The 19,542-nt window shown below is 43.9% G+C and overlaps 1 protein-coding gene across 2 annotated transcripts in view; it reads left to right on the plus strand.

The window, feature by feature from the left end:
- Positions 1-354: 354 nt before the first annotated feature.
- The window catches only part of RNF130 (ring finger protein 130), a 44,203-nt gene continuing 25,015 nt past the window's right edge, over positions 355-19,542 (plus strand). For both annotated transcript variants that reach the window (XM_071570586.1, XM_071570587.1), the window contains exons 1-2: positions 355-1,251; positions 12,030-12,224. In XM_071570586.1, coding sequence (XP_071426687.1) covers positions 984-1,251; positions 12,030-12,224 — 463 coding nt within the window. In that variant the 5' untranslated portion in view covers positions 355-983. The remainder of the gene's footprint in view (positions 1,252-12,029; positions 12,225-19,542) is intronic.

Genomic DNA, 19,542 nt, shown 5'->3' on the forward strand with positions numbered 1-19,542 from the left:
ATAGGAAGGGTGATTAGACGTTGGAATGGGCTACCCAGGGAGGTGTTTAAGGAGAGACTGGACATGGCACCCAGTGTCATGGTCTGGCTGACATCGTGGTGTTGGGTCATAGGTTGGACTCAGTGACCTCAGATGTCTTTTCCAACCTAATGGATTCTGTGACCTAATTCCTCATGGAACTGCGGCTCTGGAGCCCGATGTCGTCACAAACCCACTCCCACCACCACCACGGCCACGCCCTCGATTACGTCATACATAGAGCCACGCCCACGGTCGGCCACGCCTCGTCGGTGGGCGTGCCCTCGGCCGGGCCCCGCCTCTCGCCCTCGTGGCGCGGGGCGGGGCGTGCTGCGCGTGCGCAGAGGGCGGCGCGCGGGGCTGCAGTCGAGGCGCGGGCGCGGGGCGGGTGGCGGAGCCGCGGACGGAGCGGGCTGAGCCGGGCATGGACCGACGGGCACCGGCCGCTGCCGCCGTGCTGCGCCTCCCGCCGCACTAGGGCGCCGGCGAGTCCCGAGGCGGCGCGGCAGGCCGAGCCCAAGGCGAGCCCCGCGGCTCTGTGCGAGCGCGACTGAGGCGGCGGCGGCGGGTTCGGCTTCTCCCGGCGGCCTCCCCGGGGCTGCGCGGGGAGGGGGCCGCGGCACCGGCCCCGCCTCCTGCCCTCCCCTCGGCCGGCACGGGCGGCATGAGCGCGGCGCCTTGAGGGACCGGCGGGGCCCGAGGGACCGGCGAGGCGCGGCCGCCCCCGAGCAGCATCCCCTGGGAGCCGCGGATCGGACTCGGCCGGGACCTGCCATGACTCCCCTGGCTCCTCCCATGGCATGAGCCCGAGCTCTCCTCCCCGCTCCGCCTGCTGTTGGTCTGTCTGCGCTCCCGGGCTGTCAGATGGGATAGGACACACCCGGGCGTGCGGGGCTCCGGCGCTGCTGCCGCGGGGGAGCGGGGCAGGCAGGCGGTGACGGCCGGCGGCTCGCCCGGAGTCGAAGATGACCTGTCGGTGGGCTCGCCTGCACTGCAACGGCGGCCCCTCCGTGCTGCAGCTGCTGCTGCTGCCGCTGCTGCTGCTGTGGCTCGGCCCGGCAGGCGCCGACAACGCGAGCCAGGCGTACTACACGGCGCTGATCAACGTGACGGTGCTGAGCCCCGAGCGCGGCGGGCACATCATGCTGCGCATCGACCGCGGCCGGTACGGGCAGGACTCCCCCAAGGTGGAGGTCAAGGGGCTGCTGGTGGCGCCCGTCCCCATCAACGGAGGTAACGCGTCCCCTCTCGCTGCCGGGTGGTTGGCCCTTGCCTGGGCTGGGCAGGCTTTCCTCGAGAGCTCTTGACAGACGGCCTGCCCAGAGGAAAATAAAATAAATCCATGATCTGAGAGTGCTGGCTTGGACAGCGGCTCAGCAAAGCATAGTGTGCTTTCCAGCACGGATCCCAGTAGGCTGGGCGTATTGAGCGGGTGAAGGTGGTGTTCCTAAACTAATTACAGAGAGTCGGTAGCGATAGTTGATGGGGTTTGGTGACAGCGTTGCTGTGAATCCCAGCACAGCTGCACGGCCATGGAACATCCCAGCACAGCTGCACGGCCGTGGCACATCCCTGCACAGCTGCACAGCCATGGCACATCCCTGCACAGCTGCACGGCCGTGGCACATCCCAGAACAGCTGCATTGCCATGGCACATCCCTGCACAGCTGCATGGCCATGGCACATCCCAGAACAGCTGCACGGCCGTGGCACATCCCTGCACAGCTGCATTGCCATGGCACAGCGAGACGTGTATCTGGATGGCTTTGGCAGCTGTGTGAAGTCACGATTGTTCAGTGTGCAATTCCTAAAAACGCTGTTTGAGCTGCCCATCAAGACTTGGAAGGACTAGAGAGCCATCAAGTTGTTAGTCTCATAGTCAGGCCAAAATGTGCTTGTTTGCAGTACTGAACACTGGGTAGAGCTTCCAAATAAGTTTTCTTTTAATTAAGTGAAGCTGTTGCCCATCGTTTGAGTTGTTGTGGGATTTTTTTGACAAACGTTGGGGTTTGTAGAGAACACTAATTTGAACAAGTGAGAATATTGTGATTTCGGCCTGCAGTGAAACCAGTTTCTTCAGTGGTAGTGTTGTAGTTTTAATAGAATCTTATTTTGAAAACCCTTTTTGACATTATCTAAACTGCCATGTTTAAGAAATAGACCACTTGGTGGATCACAGGAGTCCCAAACTCTCTCCTGGTCAGTAAACATCTGAATAACATATTAAGCAAAATATTATAGTCAGTTAAACCTACAGTCTAAGTGGTCTGTGTTAAAAGTGTTTTAGAAGAATTGATAACCCAGAACTATTAGAAGCTTTAGAGAATTTGACAATTCTTAAAATCAGGAATACTTTGATGCTTCCTCAGATCAAACGCATCCTGGTGGGCAGTGTCTGTAACCACCTGGTCCGGATGGATCAGGCTGTGCATCAGCAGGTGTTGCCACTCTCATTGACACTTGCTTTCATTAGCTTTGCAACGTGTAATGAGAACATATTAATGGGGCAGATTTTTGTGTGGAAGAGGGAGGAAGCAGAAATCGTTGAGGAAATCTACTGTAAACCAGTTTTCATTTGTACTTCATACCTTCACTGTGCTCTCTGAGTCAGCTCTATGCTCTCTTCTGCTTCCTGCTATTCCTTCCTTGCACCTCCCATGAAATCAGGAACCTGTCATGAGACTTTTTGACAGGTAAACACTCTTACTGCAAGTAGCATTTTTACAGCTTTTAAGAAAACCTTTTGGTATTAATTTCTTTTTGGTCTGCTTCTGCAACTTTTCTTCTGATACGATCTTCACTAAGCTGTGATTAAAAAATTGGGAGAGGCTGTGACAGCATTTTCACAGGCAGCTAATGATGGGAGAAGAGCTAAATAAATTCTGAGCAGTCCACAAACAGTATTTTTATACCTACTTCTAAGTATTATAATGAATAACTTTAGTGAGAAAGCACAGCAGGAAGTGTGAAACTCCAGACCTGAATTGCTGCAGGTTTGACATGGTGCAGTCAGTCGTTAAAACTTTGTCATCAGTTGTTGGAGAGATTCAGTTTTGACCTTCTGTTTCACAACAGAAGACTTAAAGGGAACACAACAGCAGTTGTTTTCCTTACTTTGAGATATTCTGAATTTTTCTGTGTAGGTTGTTATATAGTGTATGTTTTATCTGAATTATGCTGAGGTGCTTCTTGTGCTTTAAAAATGTTTCATGTAGTAAGAAAGATTGGAATATTTTATGCTTTTAGTTAAGCTCTTCTTGAACATCTTCTGCCTTTTTATATGTGAATTCGGTAAAAGATGATGCAGTCCTGCTGGAAGTAATTGCTCTAATGTCTTTTTATCAGCCTGTTTATATTGCTGTAGAACTGGTTTGCAAAATTGCTTTTTCTAATAGCTCTAAACATGAGTAGCTGCCAGCCACTGCTGTTACAGCCTAAATGCTCTACCCCAGTTCTCACTTATTCTCAGAAGGAAAGGACTCTACAACTGTTAACAACTGTGTTGGAACATGCTTTGATGTCAAGCATTCACCCATTTACAGTCTGTCCTTTGAAATTTCCATAAATGTGGGTGATCTGTTGGCACCTTGATGGCAGAGACTGTTCTAGAGCTGAAGTGTCCTTTACGTCACATTTTTGCATGCAGTGTTAGGACTCACAAAATGGTTTGGAAGGGACCTTCAAGATCACCTCATTCCAACCCCCTGCCATGGGCAGGGACACCTTCCACTAGACCAGGTTGCTCAGAGCTCCATCCAGCCTGGCCTTGAACACTTCCAAGGATGGGGCATCTTTTTACATCCCTTATTGTTTGCCTGCAGGGAAGTCACTGAGATTGGCTCACTTGGTTAAAACCTGGTTGTAATAACAGCAAGGTCATGGGTTCAATCCCCTGCGTGAGCCATTGACTTAAGAGTTGGACTCGATGATCCTTGTGGGGTCCCTTCCAGCTCAGAACAGTCTGTGATTCTGTGTGAAATAAGTTAGTTTACTAGTTCAAGTTTTAGGGCCAGTGATCTGCTGCTGACCATACACCATTTGTTATAGCACAACCTGTGATTTTAAGTGTTCTGTTCTGTGGTATTTTTTAACTTCTATTCTTGAATATGCCCAATATTTTATATCCTACTTTTCAAAGAGGATGCCAGTCCCATGTGATCACCCATCCTTTATATCTCTCTGCAGAATGATACAGTCAATCACTTCTCCCATTTCTTTAGCAGAATTTCTTCAATGAAATTCAACCTTGTCATGTTAATACATGTATTAAAACTCCTTCCCTGATCTTTTTATAGAGCCTTGTATGAAATTGATACAGGCTTTCAAAAGCAATGTCCCCCTGGGAGTGGTGTGGCAGTTACTGCTGTGACCGCCTGTGAATGTGCCTTGGGAAGGTGCCGCTTCAGCGAGTGTTGATCACAGGTGGCTGCTGGGTGAACTCACAGCACCTCTGTGTGCACATTTTTCCAAGTACATTAAATGCACAATAACAGCATAGTTTCTCTATTAATCTCCCTTCTGTTCTTCCACTTCTGGTTCCTTTTCTTGCCTCCTCTAACTTGTTAATCTTTTTTTCATTACTTAATTTCTTATTAGAAGGGCATTTTAAAGAGCTTCCTGATATGAATGCTTGCAGATTATAGAGAAAATGCTCCTCTTGTTCTTCATGGAAGGATAATAGTGAAATGCATCTTTGCAGGCTGATGCAGCTTTTCTGATAGTTTAGTTCAGATTTATAGTATCTCTTCAGTGAGGTTCTTGAGCACTTCCCACTCAGTCTTTTGCTCTGTTATTTGTGACTTTGTGCCACCAGACATTTCATAGAGTGACAGAATCATAGAATTGATTGGGTTGGAAAAGACCTCTGAGATCATCAAGTCCAACCCTTGGGCCAACTCCAGTCCCTTTACCAGATCATGGCACTCAGTGCCACGGCCAATCTCAGGTTAAAAACCTCCAGGGATGGGGAATCCACCCCCTCTCTGGGCAGCCCATTCCAATGCCTGAGCACTCCCTCTGCAAAGAATTTTTTTCTGATTTCCAACTAAATTTCCCCTGGCAGAGCTTGAGCCCGTGCCCCCTTGTCCTATTGCTGAGTACCTGGGAATGGATTGGGATGGAAGGAATCGTAAAAGTCATCTTGTTCTGCCGCCCTGCCATGGACAGTGATGCTTTTCTCTACACCAGGTTGCTCAAAGCCCCATCCAACCTGGCCTTGAAAACTTCCAGATCTTTTCAGCCCAATCTTCTCACAGCAGCTGCCTGGGTACTCACACCAGTGTCTGCACATGCAGTGTGTAAATGCTGAGCCCTGTGCCACTCCAGTGGCCTCTGCTTTTAAGCTTCTTTGGTGTTGGTTGCCTGGCCCCAGTTGTGGTGCAGACCTTGAGGTGTCTGGTGTGTTCCTCTTGCCATGGCAAACCAAGTTAGAAGCCACTGAAAACTTGAATGGTTATTAGTAGAAGTAGCAGTACTTTGTGATTTAATTCCCTCAAAAATGTTCTCCATGGGGAGCAGGACTCTTTGTGACAGTTGAGTCTGGGTTGTTGCCTGTTCTTTTGTGCTTGGATTCCAGTTGGAGAACAGGGAATGTCAGTCCGGTGTGCTCCGAGTCCCCTCGCGCGTGGTCGCTCCTTGCTGGGAGGTGAGGTTTGTACACCTTGGGTAGCAGGGAAGCAGGCAGTGTGCTCTGGAGGTGGGGCCAGTAGGAAGTGAAATAACAGCAGACTCAAAGCTAAACTTGAAAATATTCACTGAGCCAACAGGTCAGGAGCGAGGGGGTGAGGAGAGGTGGAAAGTGATGCAGTTCAAAGGGCTCATGTGGAATATGATGGTTGTACAAAGGCTGCTTTGGAGAAAGAACTCATAGGAAGGGGAGATCTCCTGAAGGGATGCTAAGGTTGGGACTGGGCAAGGAAACTCATAATTTGAGAAGAAACATGTTAGGAAAAGGTCGAGTGGGGAAGAAGCAGTGTTGGCTTGATATTAGGAATGGGGATATGTCTTGTGTGTGGTGCTGTAACCACAGCATTTTGTAGCATCTAACACTTCATAAACATGTTGTGTGAACAAGTTTTAGCTGCAGAAGGTTTAAAATGCCAGTTTCCTGGTAACTGCAGAGCTTTAGGTAGCATTCAGACAGAATTTCTGGCCCAGAATCCAAACCAGTAAGGTTTAGGAAAACACAACAAGCCAATATATCAGTAGAGCGGAGGAAGAAAAATCTTGTGCCGTGCATCCATCCTTTATCATTGGTCTCAGTATCCAGCTAGTCATCATTAACTGATAGAAAAAGTGGAAATTATATTGGAGTTTATAGCCATAATTGTAATACTTACTAAGCTCAGAAGATTAAATCTGAACTATTACAGGACTCCTCTAAGCTTCAGTGGTTTCCTTTTGTTTAACTTCTTCCCTGAAACAAGATTACCTCTTATTCAAGTTTCTTTTAGTGCTAAAGCCAGCTTTAGTCAAAGTAATTACCTGAAAGGGCTATTGAAAATGAAATCTCATTGCACGTAACTCATTGACACAACTTTAAAAAGTGGAAATTGACTGGCTTGAATAGGGACTATATTGTTAATAACACCAGCAGTAATGCATTGAAAGAAAATATGTCTATTGCATATATCAAGCCCTAATGGGATAGCAAATAAGTAGAACCCTTCCTTGAAATCAGAATCAATCAGCACTGCTGTGTTGCTTCTATAGATTTCCCAGCTGAGTTCATTTTCTGGAAATTTTATCATAGGATTATAACTAAGGTGTGGCACAGAGCTGTCTTGGTTTACCAGCCAGGTGTGCCTGGGCAGTGGTGCTGGAGGGAGGGAATGCTTTAGGGGGGTTCAAGCTGTGTGGCACTGTCCCTTCCTGTGTGCTGGTTTCACTCCCAACAAGCCTCTTCATCTGCTGCCCCTCAGAATACCAGTGGTGTCTCTCCAGCTATTGTATTACAGTGATTGAAGGTCAGACTTTAAAATGATTTCTGTATGTGTAGCTGAGACAGATCAGCTCTGGCAACTGGTGCTGGGCTCAGGGAGTACGGTATTAGCTAAGAGTCAATCAATAGCAAGACATCTGACCTCTAAAAAGACAAAAAAAAAAAAGGAAGAGGGAAAAAACCATGGAATAAAATGCTTAATGCTCAGGGAGTGGAATCTTTCTGTGAAAAGGGGACAAAGTCTGATATCAGGCAGTGCAACAACCTTGGCTGGAGTGGGATGTCACAGCTGTGTTTGAAGCAAGGCAGGAGCAGCACAAACACACAGGGTGTGAGAAAGAGCAAACCCAGCTGTGGTTCAGAACTAGGAGAGTGGCTGCATTCAGGCAGGTGTGCACTTCTGACAAAACCTCTGACAGGTCACCTATTCATTTCATTTGCCTCACACAAAATGGTTCTCCCTCGTGTGGGGAGAAGGCTAAAACTTGGTCAAGCAACTGGAAAAAAAAAGGTACTGTTTTTGTGCTAAAGTGAACTTGCCTCTACTTCTTCAGTGGCTAAGGGAGCTTGCTTGAATCTGTTGCATTATTAACTATTTTTTTCCACACAGATGTCTAAAATGCTGTCACAAACCTTAGTCCTTCAGCAGGAAGGGCTCTTGAATTATAAAAAATGATCCAGTTGTACAAGTTGAGCAGCCCTGTGTGTTCTGCAGAAGGAAACTGAACCTCTCCGAAAGCTGAAAACAAACATGAGCCTGATGGTAGATACCTAAATTGCAGCTGATCCTTCTGTAAAGATGCTCTTCTGTGGTGCTGGGGCTTACAGGAGGAAGGGAAATATTTACAACAACATAGCACAGAGCTCTTTAACCCAGCAGGCTCCACTTCTAATTGAAAATTGGGGTTTTGCCAGCACATGGTACATAGATGGACATGAAGAAAGGAAAGGCAGGGTAAGCAGCTTATATTTCAAATAAAATGGAAGAGTAGCACACCTATAGGGAAACAGATGGCTATCTGTACACACAAGTGACTTCTGATCTTGTATTTTTCTGTGCAAGTGATTTGATGTAGAACAATTTAATGGTAAATTGCTTCTTACTCTGGCAAGTAACATCAGCTTTGGGTCCCTCACTAGAAGAGAGATGTTGAGGCACTGGGATGTGTCCAGAGCAAGGCAGTGGAGCTGGGGAAGGGTCTGGAGCACAAATCCCATGCGAAGGAGCTGGAGCGGCTCAGCCTGGAGTAAAGGAGGCTCAGGGGGACCTTCTTAGTCTCTACAACTCCCTGGAAGGAGGTTGTAGCCACATGGGGGTCAGTCCCTTCTCCCGGGTAAGATGCAACAAGATGAGAAGAAACAACCTCAAGGTCTGCCAGGGGAGTTTAGATTCAATATTAGCAAAAATTTCTTCATCAAAGTGATTGTTAGGCATTGAACTAGACTGTCCAGAGCAGTGGTGGAGTCACCATCCCTGGAGGGATTTAAAAGACTTGTAGATGTGGCTCTTGGGGATGTGGGTTAGTGGTGAACACGACAGTGGACTTGATCATAGAGGTCTTTTCCAACCTAAATGGTTCTAAAATGATTCTAAACTTAAGTGACTCTGTGGTCATCCAGGTAGTACTTGCAAGCCCATGTCCTTTAGATTCTGTTTAGACTTTGGACACCAAAGCGTGGGTGGCAGGATAATGCAGAGCTGTCAGTGATGGTTCTGTTTGTCTGTGTCCCTTACAATGTCCACTGATGTGCCTGGCACCTGAGCTGTCCAGCAGACATGTACAGCTCACTGTGCAGGAGGGGTGACCCTGATTGTAACACTTTTCACTCTGAAAAGAGTGTATTAGGTCAAAAGGCAAGCAGAAAAATTCACATTTCCACTATTGTTTCTGGGTTTTATTTAGTTAAAGGATTACTCAACATTTGTGTGATGTAATAGGATGCCAATGTAAAGAAAAGTGATTTTTATTATCTCTCAAGTCGATTGCAGATACTCAGTTCAGATTTATCTAAACCAACCAGATTTTCCACAGTTTTTTGTACTTCTTGAATAGTGCTGAAATAATACTGTCAGCTGTCAAATTTTCATCAGGATATTCTGAACACACCTCGTCAGGAATAACCTGCTGTAAGCATTTGAGTGGGGTTTGTTGGTCTGTATCTGGAAAGCTTTAATCTCTTAATATCTTGTTTCCTAATTCTGTTGCTTTATCCAGTAACATTTCCCAGCTCTGTCCACAACTGAGAGAGACTTTGATCTCTACTGTGGTAGAAAATTTTGTACTACTTTTCCCACAGATACAGATTTTGTTGTCTCTTTTTGATTTCTCTGTTGCTTTTTAAACTAAAAATTTTCAAGCCATACAGATTTCAAGGTGCCTGCATGAATTTTTGTACAACTGAGCTGTGTAACAGACTTTGAATGATGCTACATCCCTATTGAAGGTGCCCTTTGTGGCTTTTATAATTTTCCACTGTAGTAGCCCACTACCTTGTTTTTGTGGCCATTTTTGTTTTCACTTCATGCCTTAGTTTTGACCATGATTGCACAGAAGCAAACCCCACACAATCCATAGGATTACCATTTCTCATAATCCCATATTTTTAAAGTAACTTCATGTTGGTCACAGTGTCTCCTTTCAGAGTTATTTTTGCCAGTTTGAGGGCATTCTGTGGAATTTTGGCCATTTATTAAAGGGTATTTTCAATGTATCACACCTGAGAAGGATGGGATTTTTAGCTTTTAAGACTGAGAAACTTCCTTTTAACAGTGTTGCTGGTGTTTTTCATCTCCCGTGTTTTGAAGTGGAAATGTCCAGAAAAAGAGGAAAGTTTGCATTAAACTGCTTTTGTCTTAACAGAGGCATCAGGGATGGTGACCCATGTGCCATATTGTGGTTTAGTAACATTTTCAGAAAGGACTATTATTGCCTTTTAAAATTATGTACACTTCTCAAATGTAAGACTGGAGAGAGAAGCTGCAAAAGAGGAGGCTCAGAGGTGACCTCAGCACTGTCTGGAACTCCCTGAAGGGAAGTTCTGGCAAGGTGGGAGTTGGTCTCTTCTCCCAGGCACTCAGCAATAGGACAAGGGGGCACGATGGGCTCAAGCTCTACCAGGGGAAATTGAAGTTGGAAATCAGAAAAAAATTCTTTGCAGAGAGAGTGCTCAGGCATTGGAATGGGCTGCCCAGAGAGGGGGTGGATTCCCCATCCCTGGAGGTTTTTAAACTGAGATTGGCCGTGGCCCTGAGTGCCATGATCTGGTAAAGGGACTGGAGTTGGCCCAAGGGTTGGACTTGATGATCTCGGAGGTCTTTTCCAGCCCAATCAATTCTGTGATTCTAAGTGCAGTGGGCATGAACATGCTCTTTTATGGTTGTTGCTGTTTTTGATGGCATCACCAGAGCTCCAAAACAACTCGTGTGGATCAGTGCTGGCCATTTCCAAAGGGATTCAAGTAATGATCTCAGGCTAATGGAAGAAAGTACTTTATCAAATTTGGCTTCGGGCATCTGTATTTCAGATTTTCCCTGATGCCTGAATGAAACAAAAGCACAACTACAAAAGTACAGCAAATAGCCCTCCATGTCTGAAATGTCTGATAGAGCCTTGAAAAACAATTGTGAAAAGGATGTGCTGGTATCTGGCTCCCCACCCTCCTTCCAGGGGAACAGGGAGAGGCACTTCTTGTCCAAATTAAGAGATGCAACGACTTCCTGTGCGTCTGCCACAGTGTAAGTTCATCTGCAGTAGTTTTCTTTAGGCAAGCAGAAGATTGTCTTTCTTGTTTCAGAAAACATCTTTAGTTCTTCGAATCTCCTTTGTTACGGGTTTTAACCTCAGCTATGTTAAGCTGAATGCTTTAAAAGGCCTTTTGTTTCCAGCTAATATGTTAAACTGGTTATTTTTTGTGGTGCATCTTTTGCTGAAGTCTCATAGTCTGTGCTGAACTCACGTCTTTAAAAGGAAAAAAATAATGGGGCACTTGATTTGAATTGCTCATGAACTGTAATGTTTTCTGAGCTATTATGCAAATAAATTGTTTGTTTATGTCTTGAAAAAATAACTGTTTATCCCATCTATTTTTAGTAGCCAAAGATTCTTATGCTCTTGGCATTTGAAAGTCTAAATATATTTGCTTTATAGATTACTGCTGGCTCTAGATTTATAAAATCCTTTAATGATATGGCCAGTGTGTCAGACTAAACTGTGTTTCCAGTTGTGCAAACAGATGTGTCTTTCATCGGTTTCAGCTGCTGTGAAGTTCTCCTGCCTTGGGTTTTGTGCCTTTTGTACACAGCTCTGTGTGGGTTTGGGCTGTTCCAGGATATGTTACAGCATCAGAAAGGACAAAAGAGCTTTGCATTCTGTTGAATTCAGACATCTGGCATTTGCCATTTCTGTTACTCTTTCTGCCATCTCTGCCTGTTCAGCTGACGAGTGCATTGTGTTTGCAGAACCATTTGTTTCTCTATGAATTTGAATACATTTCCTTATAGACAAAATGTGTATATGTAAAAAGCTGGTGTTGGCTGCTTGGGTTTTACAAGATCAGCTTTTACTACTGTCCTTTTATACAGTAGCCTGCACATGGCAGATAACTCTCAAATCTTGTTTTCACAATCTGCTTTGTTTAGTTGTGCTTCCCACTGCAGTGATATTTATGGCTGCATTAGAAAGAAAAAAAAAAGTTATATTCCCCAGAATGACTGATAAACAGCTGTTTTGTAAATGCCTGTAGCAGATGAACCATATTCTGATGTTTTTCAGCCTCTAGGCAGGTATTGATTTGAATGTGAATTCATTGTTCAAGCTGCACTGGAGTTAAAAATAGCTTGTGTTAGTGAGCCTAATTCTTGGGCATATTGTCACAGCTTTCAGTGCATGAGGCTTCTTTTTTAAAGTCTTTTTTTCACAAGAGTGAGTTATCTTTGGGATTTATTAACCAGAGGATAGTGGCTTCCTGGTGCATAACAATTAAGTAATTCAGCAAAACTTGGAGTTAGTATTTTTATTTTTTTTCCTGTTTAAACAATTTGCCATCCACATAAATGTGTTTCCCTTTGCAGTTGTAGATCGTCAGGGCTGTGACCCTCGGACACGTTTCCAAGTCCCACCAAACACCAAGCAGTGGATTGCTCTGCTACAGCGAGGAAACTGTACATTTAAAGAGAAAATACTGCGAGCAGCTTCCCATAACGCCACAGCTGTGGTCATTTACAACAATATGTCCAGTGATGAGCCCGTCACGATGACTCATCAAGGTAAATAAAATGTAATCTCCTTCACTATAATTCTTTTGCTGTATAAACCATTGCTAAAGAGAGCTTGGCAGAGGCAGGTTCTGTTTGGAATAGCCTGTTCTCTAATGATGTTTACATGTATTCAGTAGAGTGAAACAAGCCAATAATTCTGAAAGTTATTTTCCTTTACCATGCATTTTATCTGGTGTAACTGGATAAATTCCTTCCCTCTGCAGTGGAGATGTGGGTGTGTTGGAGTGAGGAAATAGCTGCTGGATCTGAAAGCAATCTTTCAAACCTTTCTGAAGACAAGCCAACATATATACATATATAATGAAAGGTCTAGAATTTTGTGAAGCATCTGTACCTGAACAATTCTACAGCAGCTTGACTAAATCTGGCTGCTCTGGGGGGGACCTTCACATGTTAACAGTTGTATTTTGGGATCTGAGCTTGCTGACAGTCTGCAGAGGGTTCTCTGTCTACAATGTATCTGAGTGCCATAAAGGAATCAACACAACACTGATGTGGAGGGCAGTTGGCTCTGTAAATTGTCCAGAATAATGCTGGAAATCTGGTTTTCTATAGAGTTCTACTTTTTTACAGCTACCTATGTGTAAAATTTTACTGTTGCTAGTGACTTGCTTTTGCCAGTGGGAGCCTCGTGTGTAAACATTTTCCTTGGTTAAAAACTGTATTTACAAGTCTGATAACTACATTTTTCATTTTCCAGAAGGTTTTCTCCATTTGGAGTTATTTAGGTATTTGGAAAAGGCATATTTCTATATTTGGTGGCTGTACTTTTGGCTAAATCTTTTTTTTTTTTTTAGAATATTTTCAGTCCTTTTAAGCATAGGAGGTTGCTTGGAAACTAGAATTTCCTAATTATTGCTCTGTATATTGTCACACAATTAGAATTGAATTCTTCTACTAAAGTGCTATGGTTATTTTTTTCTCTCTCTTTTTTTTTTTTTACGAGGCAAATGTCTTGTGGCTTCTTCTGGTTTAGTGAGGTTTGACCTTCCCAATTCTGTATACCACAGGAATTTTCCAGGGAAATTTTGACCTCCATGTAGCAATTCAAAGCCTGTTGGCAATTCATTTTTATCTCAGGTACCTTCCTTAGACGTTTTTACTAGTAATCTGCAGGCAAAAAGTTCATATTCTAGTGAAACACTTTTTAACACATTCCTTGAGTGGATTTTTTTTGTTTGTTTGGGGTTTTTTGGCACTTCTCTCTGTGCAGATGCAGTGCTGTCCTAAACCTTCAGCTCTTGACTGTATTTGAAATACTTGCAAGAATATAAATTCTGCAGTCTCTGTTTAGCAATTATTTGAAAGATTTCCCATGGCCTGGAATACCTGAGTATGGCAGGAAAAAACACTACTATTAATACAGCTCTAGCATTGTTGTCCCTCTCACATATTAAATCATATAATGGGCTTGATTATATCTTTAATATCTCCTCTTTCATAATGCTGTTGGATTTGGCAGGTGCTTTCCTAGCAATGGGGTGAGGTCTGTCTTTTAGTAGGAAATCCTTGCTCACTCAGTGAGTCAGCTCTGAAAACCAGTGTTGCCTCTGAAACTTTATCAATAGGCCCAGTGGTTCGGGTTGATTGAAATAATATCTCAAGATATAAAATATGAGAGCTGCTGTGGGTAAACCAGTGTCAACCATATCACTGCTTTTATGATTTTTATGTGGTGAACAACCACATCATCTGCTAATTGGATATTCCAGTGCACTGCATCTCTTCTCTTTAGTATTTTCTATCCCCAAAATTTGGGAGGAGTTGCCCCTGTGTACTGATGGCTGTTCTGCACTGATTCAGTTAATATTGTTAGAGTTGGGATCAAGTGAAAACGAAGCTGAGCCAGCAGGTTGGTCTGAACCTCCACGTGATGTCCAGTGCTGTGCAGTGTTCCTCTTTGCTTTAGAAATTGTCTGTGCAAGACAATTGTGCAGCTGTGTTATGATGACCAGGTTCATGGCTCTACATTTTCTTTCCATAGACAGCAGAAAGCAGGCCTTGGTATTTTATATTACTGTAGCATAATTTAGAATCATAGAATGGATTGGGTTGGAAAAGACCTCCGAGGTCATCAAGTCCAACCTTTGGTCCAACTCCAGTCCCTTTACCAGATCATGGCACTCAGTGCCACGGCCAAGCTCAGTTTAAAAACCTCCAGGGGTGCGGAATCCATCCCCTCTCTGGGCAGCCCATTCCAATCCCTGAGCACTCTCTCTGGAAAGAATTTTTTTCTGCTCTCCAACTTCAATTTGCCCTGGCAGAGCTTGAGCCCGTGCCCCCTTGTCCTATTGCTGAGTGCCTGGGAGAAGAGACCAGCCCCCACCTGGCCGGAACTTCCCTTCAGGTAGTTTGTACTGCTGCTGCACATCAAGCCTTAGAAATATTCTGTCTTCCTGGTGAGGCAGAGATAAAAGAGGGAGCTGCTCATCAAGCACCCTCTGAACTGCAAGCTTTCCATTTGGATATTTGCATGAATTCCAATCACCTGCTTAGACAGTGTCTGTGGTAAAAATAAATAGTATATTGCATAGATTTTCATATGTTGCCCACCTGCAGAGAGGTGATTCCCTATGAAAACAGCTTAGGAAGCAGTTCTCACCTGGAGGATTAATATTTTATCCAAGCAATTTTATGCTTGAACACACATTTGAAAATTTTATTCTTACGGAAATCCGCTCATACTCAGGATATTATTTAGCAGAATAGAAATTCCTTCTGGTGGCTGGATAACAACTGTCACTCTGGGATCAGTCTGTCATCACTGTGGCAAATGAACAGTTTCTGCTGCCACTATCAGAAGTTGCTTTTTCCTGTTTGACAGTCCAGTACATCCCTGCCCCTTTGTCTTCATGCTGAGTTTTAAAGTAGGTACTGACCTTAAGGAATTGGTGAACTTTTTTTAAATACCTGTATTTCTGTTAACATTATTTGCAACTTATTTTACACACTCCTCCTGTAGATATCTTCTGTCAGCCTAAGCAAAGGATGTCTTTTCCAGCATAGGCTGTGTTAGACTATGATGTCAGTGGCAGGAAGGCAGTTTTATGAGTGGTTTTGCTGCTACTTCTGTTAAAGCAAAACTGAGACTGTCTAATGCAGAAAAGAGCCGTGTGGTGGAGCAAATATGTAGTAGCTGTCTCCTTTATAAGCAGTTATAGGAATAGGAAGGAAATGCAGGTTGTTAAAGAGCATTTTAATTCCTTTTTTGTTCATGTGTGGTGGAGGCAGTCCTGTCATGTACAAAATAGTTAAATTTGAGGAGGGTGGAGCCAGATGATCATTAAGGTTCCTTGCAACTCAAACCATTCTATGATTCTGTGGTATTGAATTTCTCTATTAAAATCTAGATTTTTATTTGTATTTATAGAAAAGAATATAAGCCAAAGAAACCTCTAAAGTTCAAATTTCATACTCAGAATTTATGGAACAAATATAGACAGAAAAGGAGAAACACATATATAGAAGACAGTGTCAAAATTAAGTTGCTGGATTCCAATAACTGCTGTTTATCACCACCTAAGAAATTTCCTGAGGGTATATAAACAACTTCTAATTTAATACTGTTGTTAGAGGGTTTATCTGATACAAGGAAATCTTTTGAGATCTTAGAACAAGCTGCAGGTGTCTCATCAGGATCAATCTTGGCTCTTCTAAAGAAACAATGCCTTAATTTCCTGTAGAAAGGTGTTTCTGCTCTGTGGTGTGTACAGGTGACATTCCTGCAGGGACACTGTGGGAATGTCATCCAACAGGGGCTTCCAGAAACAGGTTCCTTTCAAGGAGAGGATTTTTCATGGCCCTCTATTCACTTTAGAAGCACACCAGTATGGGAGGCAAGGTCTGTACTTGCTTTGAACTGTGTAAAACTGACTGTGGATTATTTTAGGTCAGTGGGTCAGAGGCAGGAGGGACAGGAAGCGATTTGGAGTTGTTGCCATCTAATGGCTATTCCACATCCTTGCCCTAATTCGGAGTGGGGACAGGAAACTGCAGAGATGCAGCAGTCGAAATGTCACTGCCCTCTGTTGTGTCACTGTCCCTGGGAGCAGCACATCCCCAACTCTGCTGCTTGCCTTTCTCACAAATGCCTCTTTATGTAACCCTGAGCTGAACTGATGTGTGAAAGCTCTGGCAGGATGCACTGCAGATTATTTTACACAAATGTGTGCTGATGAATATTTTAGCTCTGTACCAAATCCACTGCAAAACTTTACCTGAATTACAGAGACCTACCTTTAATCCACAGCTCAAAATAATTTTATTATGTATTACAATATTGTTATTAAAATTTAATTTACCCTGGAATATTAGTGAAAAGGAAAGAGATGAGTCATTAAAGTAGAAGCTTTAAAAAAGGTAAAACAATTAATAGTCTAACCATAGTTTACACATATTTGATCATATTTTGTTTATGTTTGCTAATTGAGAGTATGGAAAATAAGTGTCAACAGCATCATCATTCATCCTGTTTCCCACTACATTTCTTGGAGGTTTATCAATCAGGAAAATCTGTCACACAGTAGATAGAGGTGTCTGACACTCAGAGAGATATGGAGAGGAGTGTGTTTGATGCACAGATTCTGGACGATAAGGAAGCACTTGCCTCTTCTCTCAGGCAGCCAACAGTAGGACAAGAGGGCAGAGGCTCAAGCTCTGCCAGGGGAGGTTTAGGTTGGATATCAGGAAGAAATTCTTTGCAGAGAGAGTGCTCAGGCATTGGATTGGGCTGCCCAGAGAGGGGGTGGATTCACCATCCCTGGAGGTTTTTAAGGTGAGACTGGACGTGGCACTGAGTGCCATGATCTGGTAAGCAAAGTGGGGTTGGATTAATGGTTGGACTTGATGATCTCAGAGGTCTCTTCCAACCCAACTGATTCTATGGTTCTTCAAGACAAGCCAGGGAAACCCCCTGACAGAGGCATCACAGCCTCAGTGCCTTGCAGAACACCTTACCCGTGTTTCTGTGTCATACATGCCTCATCCACAACTGCAGTAACAGCAGTCAGGCTCATTTTAACTCAGCCAGCTGAAAGGGTAATTAGTTCTGTGACTGTGAAAAGGCCCACGGGACTGTTAGTGGCTGTAAGTAATTACATTCTTCTTCTTATCCAAAGTCTGAGCTCCGTCAGCAGAGCAATTCCTCATATCTATGGACTCAGTAGAACCAAATTTATGATTTTAATCTATGAATATGCTATTTATAAAGCTCTCAAAATATTTTGTAGTGTCCTTGGGCAAAGCTCTCTTGCCATTTCTCTTTTGTGCTCTGCTGAAATTGTTTGGAGTGACTGTCCATGTCCAGGTTGATAGATCTGTGCAGAAGTTGTCTGTCTATAGAAGAAAATACATGAGCATGACAGATTATTGCCCTTCTTAGAGATCTTGGGTTTTTTAGCTCCACCCTCTATTAGTGGGAATATAAACTGCTATCCAGAAAAAGCAAAATGAAAGCCACCTACCAGCAACTGGTCACAATACAGAATGCAAGAGACTTAAAATTACCCAAATCCAAGTGAGTCTTACATTGATGAATGGACCAGTAAGGTCTACAGTGCGTTAACATTATTGATTAATCAAAATTGGTACAGTGTATCAGGTTCTGGACGTTGTTCAGAGGTATAGAAAGTAAAGAAATGTGAAAAAAGGTTGTTTGCCAATTAGCAGAAATACCTTTTGAAGATAGACTTGCATATTTCAGGAGTCTGTGAAACTGAGATGAGGATCCTTTTTTCAGTACTGTGCAATGTATTAAGATTAAACCATTTCCCTAGTCAAAACTTTAAGTGATCCTTAAGCTTTTTATTAATTTGCATTTGTTTAAGATTTATATATAAAAGTTGGTCTATTTTGTTAGCATACTAAAACCTTAACAGTACAAGTATTCCTTAAATAGGACTGCAAGTGCAGTTTACTTGCTGTAAAACATGGTTAAATGCCTTGTAAAAGTATGTGAATAAAAGAAAAAAAACTGCAGAGTTTGAGAAAGGGGATGATAAAGTGATATTTTTTCTGCCAAGCTTTTTATATTTTTCTGGCATTATTTAGGTGGAGCATCCGTTTCCTTTAAAAACAAATAAAACTGTAGTGCAAGTAGATGCAAAAAAGCTTTGCTGAGAGATAAATGACTGTGAAATATCTGTAAAATCATTGCAACATCTGTCTGCTTGTCCCTTATCGAGGCTTGGTTTTCCTTAGTGTAAAGAACCCAAAAGGTCACATGTATTAAAAAATATAGACCAATGTAATGCCCAGGAGATGAAGTTCCTTCCACAGAAAGGGAATATGTGATAGGAACCAAGATAGTTTGAAGGAGGAGCACAATGAACCCCAATCCCCTGAACCCACTGTCCTTACCATTCCATCTGAACTCTCTGCAGTTCTGATTCCAGGCATGTGTAAATTCTCCCCCTTCTCAGCCCAGCCGTGGGTCTGTCCTCTTGCTGCCCATCAGAAGTGCTAAAGTAGCACATTTTTGCTTTAAAGTACAAAGATGGGACAGAGATTCAGGAACTTGTGGGACACTTATAGAAGGGGTGTTTTGTGCATCTTGTGGCTTAATAGAGGATCTTAATTTTTCTAACAGTGCTTGGTGTCATTTGACATTTGACTGGAGCACAAGTGCTGTGGGGAGAGGCTGAGGGAGCTGGGGGTGTTTAGCCTGGAGAAGAGGAGGCTCAGAGATGACCTCAGCACTGTCTAGAACTACCTGAAGGGAAGTTCTGGCCAGGTGGGGGTTGGTCTCTTCTCCCAGGCACTCAGCAATAGGACAAGGGGGCACAGGCTCAAGCTCTGCCAGGGGAAATTGAAGTTGGAGAGCAGAAAAAAATTCTTTGCAGAGAGAGTGCTCAGGGATTGGAATGGGCTGCCCAGAGAGGGGATGGATTCCCCACCCTGGAGGTTTTCAAACTGAGATTGGCCGTGGCACTGAGTGCCATGATCTGGTAAAGGGCCTGGAGTTGGACCAAGGGTTGGGCTTGATGATCTCAGAGGTCTTTTCCAACCCAATCAATTCTATGACTTGGGATAGAGATCTCTGGGTGAGGCTGATGGAGAGGAAATGTCCTGCAGAGAAGCCAAAGCCCAACACCTCTCTTGTCCTTGCTGTTGCTGTGGGATCTTTGGGAGACTGAGTGTTGGTTTCTGGAGTGGGAATGTTGGGTGTAGCAGAGACAGCCCGACCTTGTCCAGCCCGAGGAGATCCAGGGGTGTAACTCCACATCTCACGTGGATCAGCAGCTCTGGGAGTTGTGAATGAATCAGGATTTAGCTGTGACTACCTGTTTTGATTGTATGCAAATTTCTC

This window comes from Pithys albifrons, chromosome 15 (assembly GCF_047495875.1).
Source record: "Pithys albifrons albifrons isolate INPA30051 chromosome 15, PitAlb_v1, whole genome shotgun sequence".
In the NCBI taxonomy this organism is placed as follows: domain Eukaryota; kingdom Metazoa; phylum Chordata; class Aves; order Passeriformes; family Thamnophilidae; genus Pithys; species Pithys albifrons.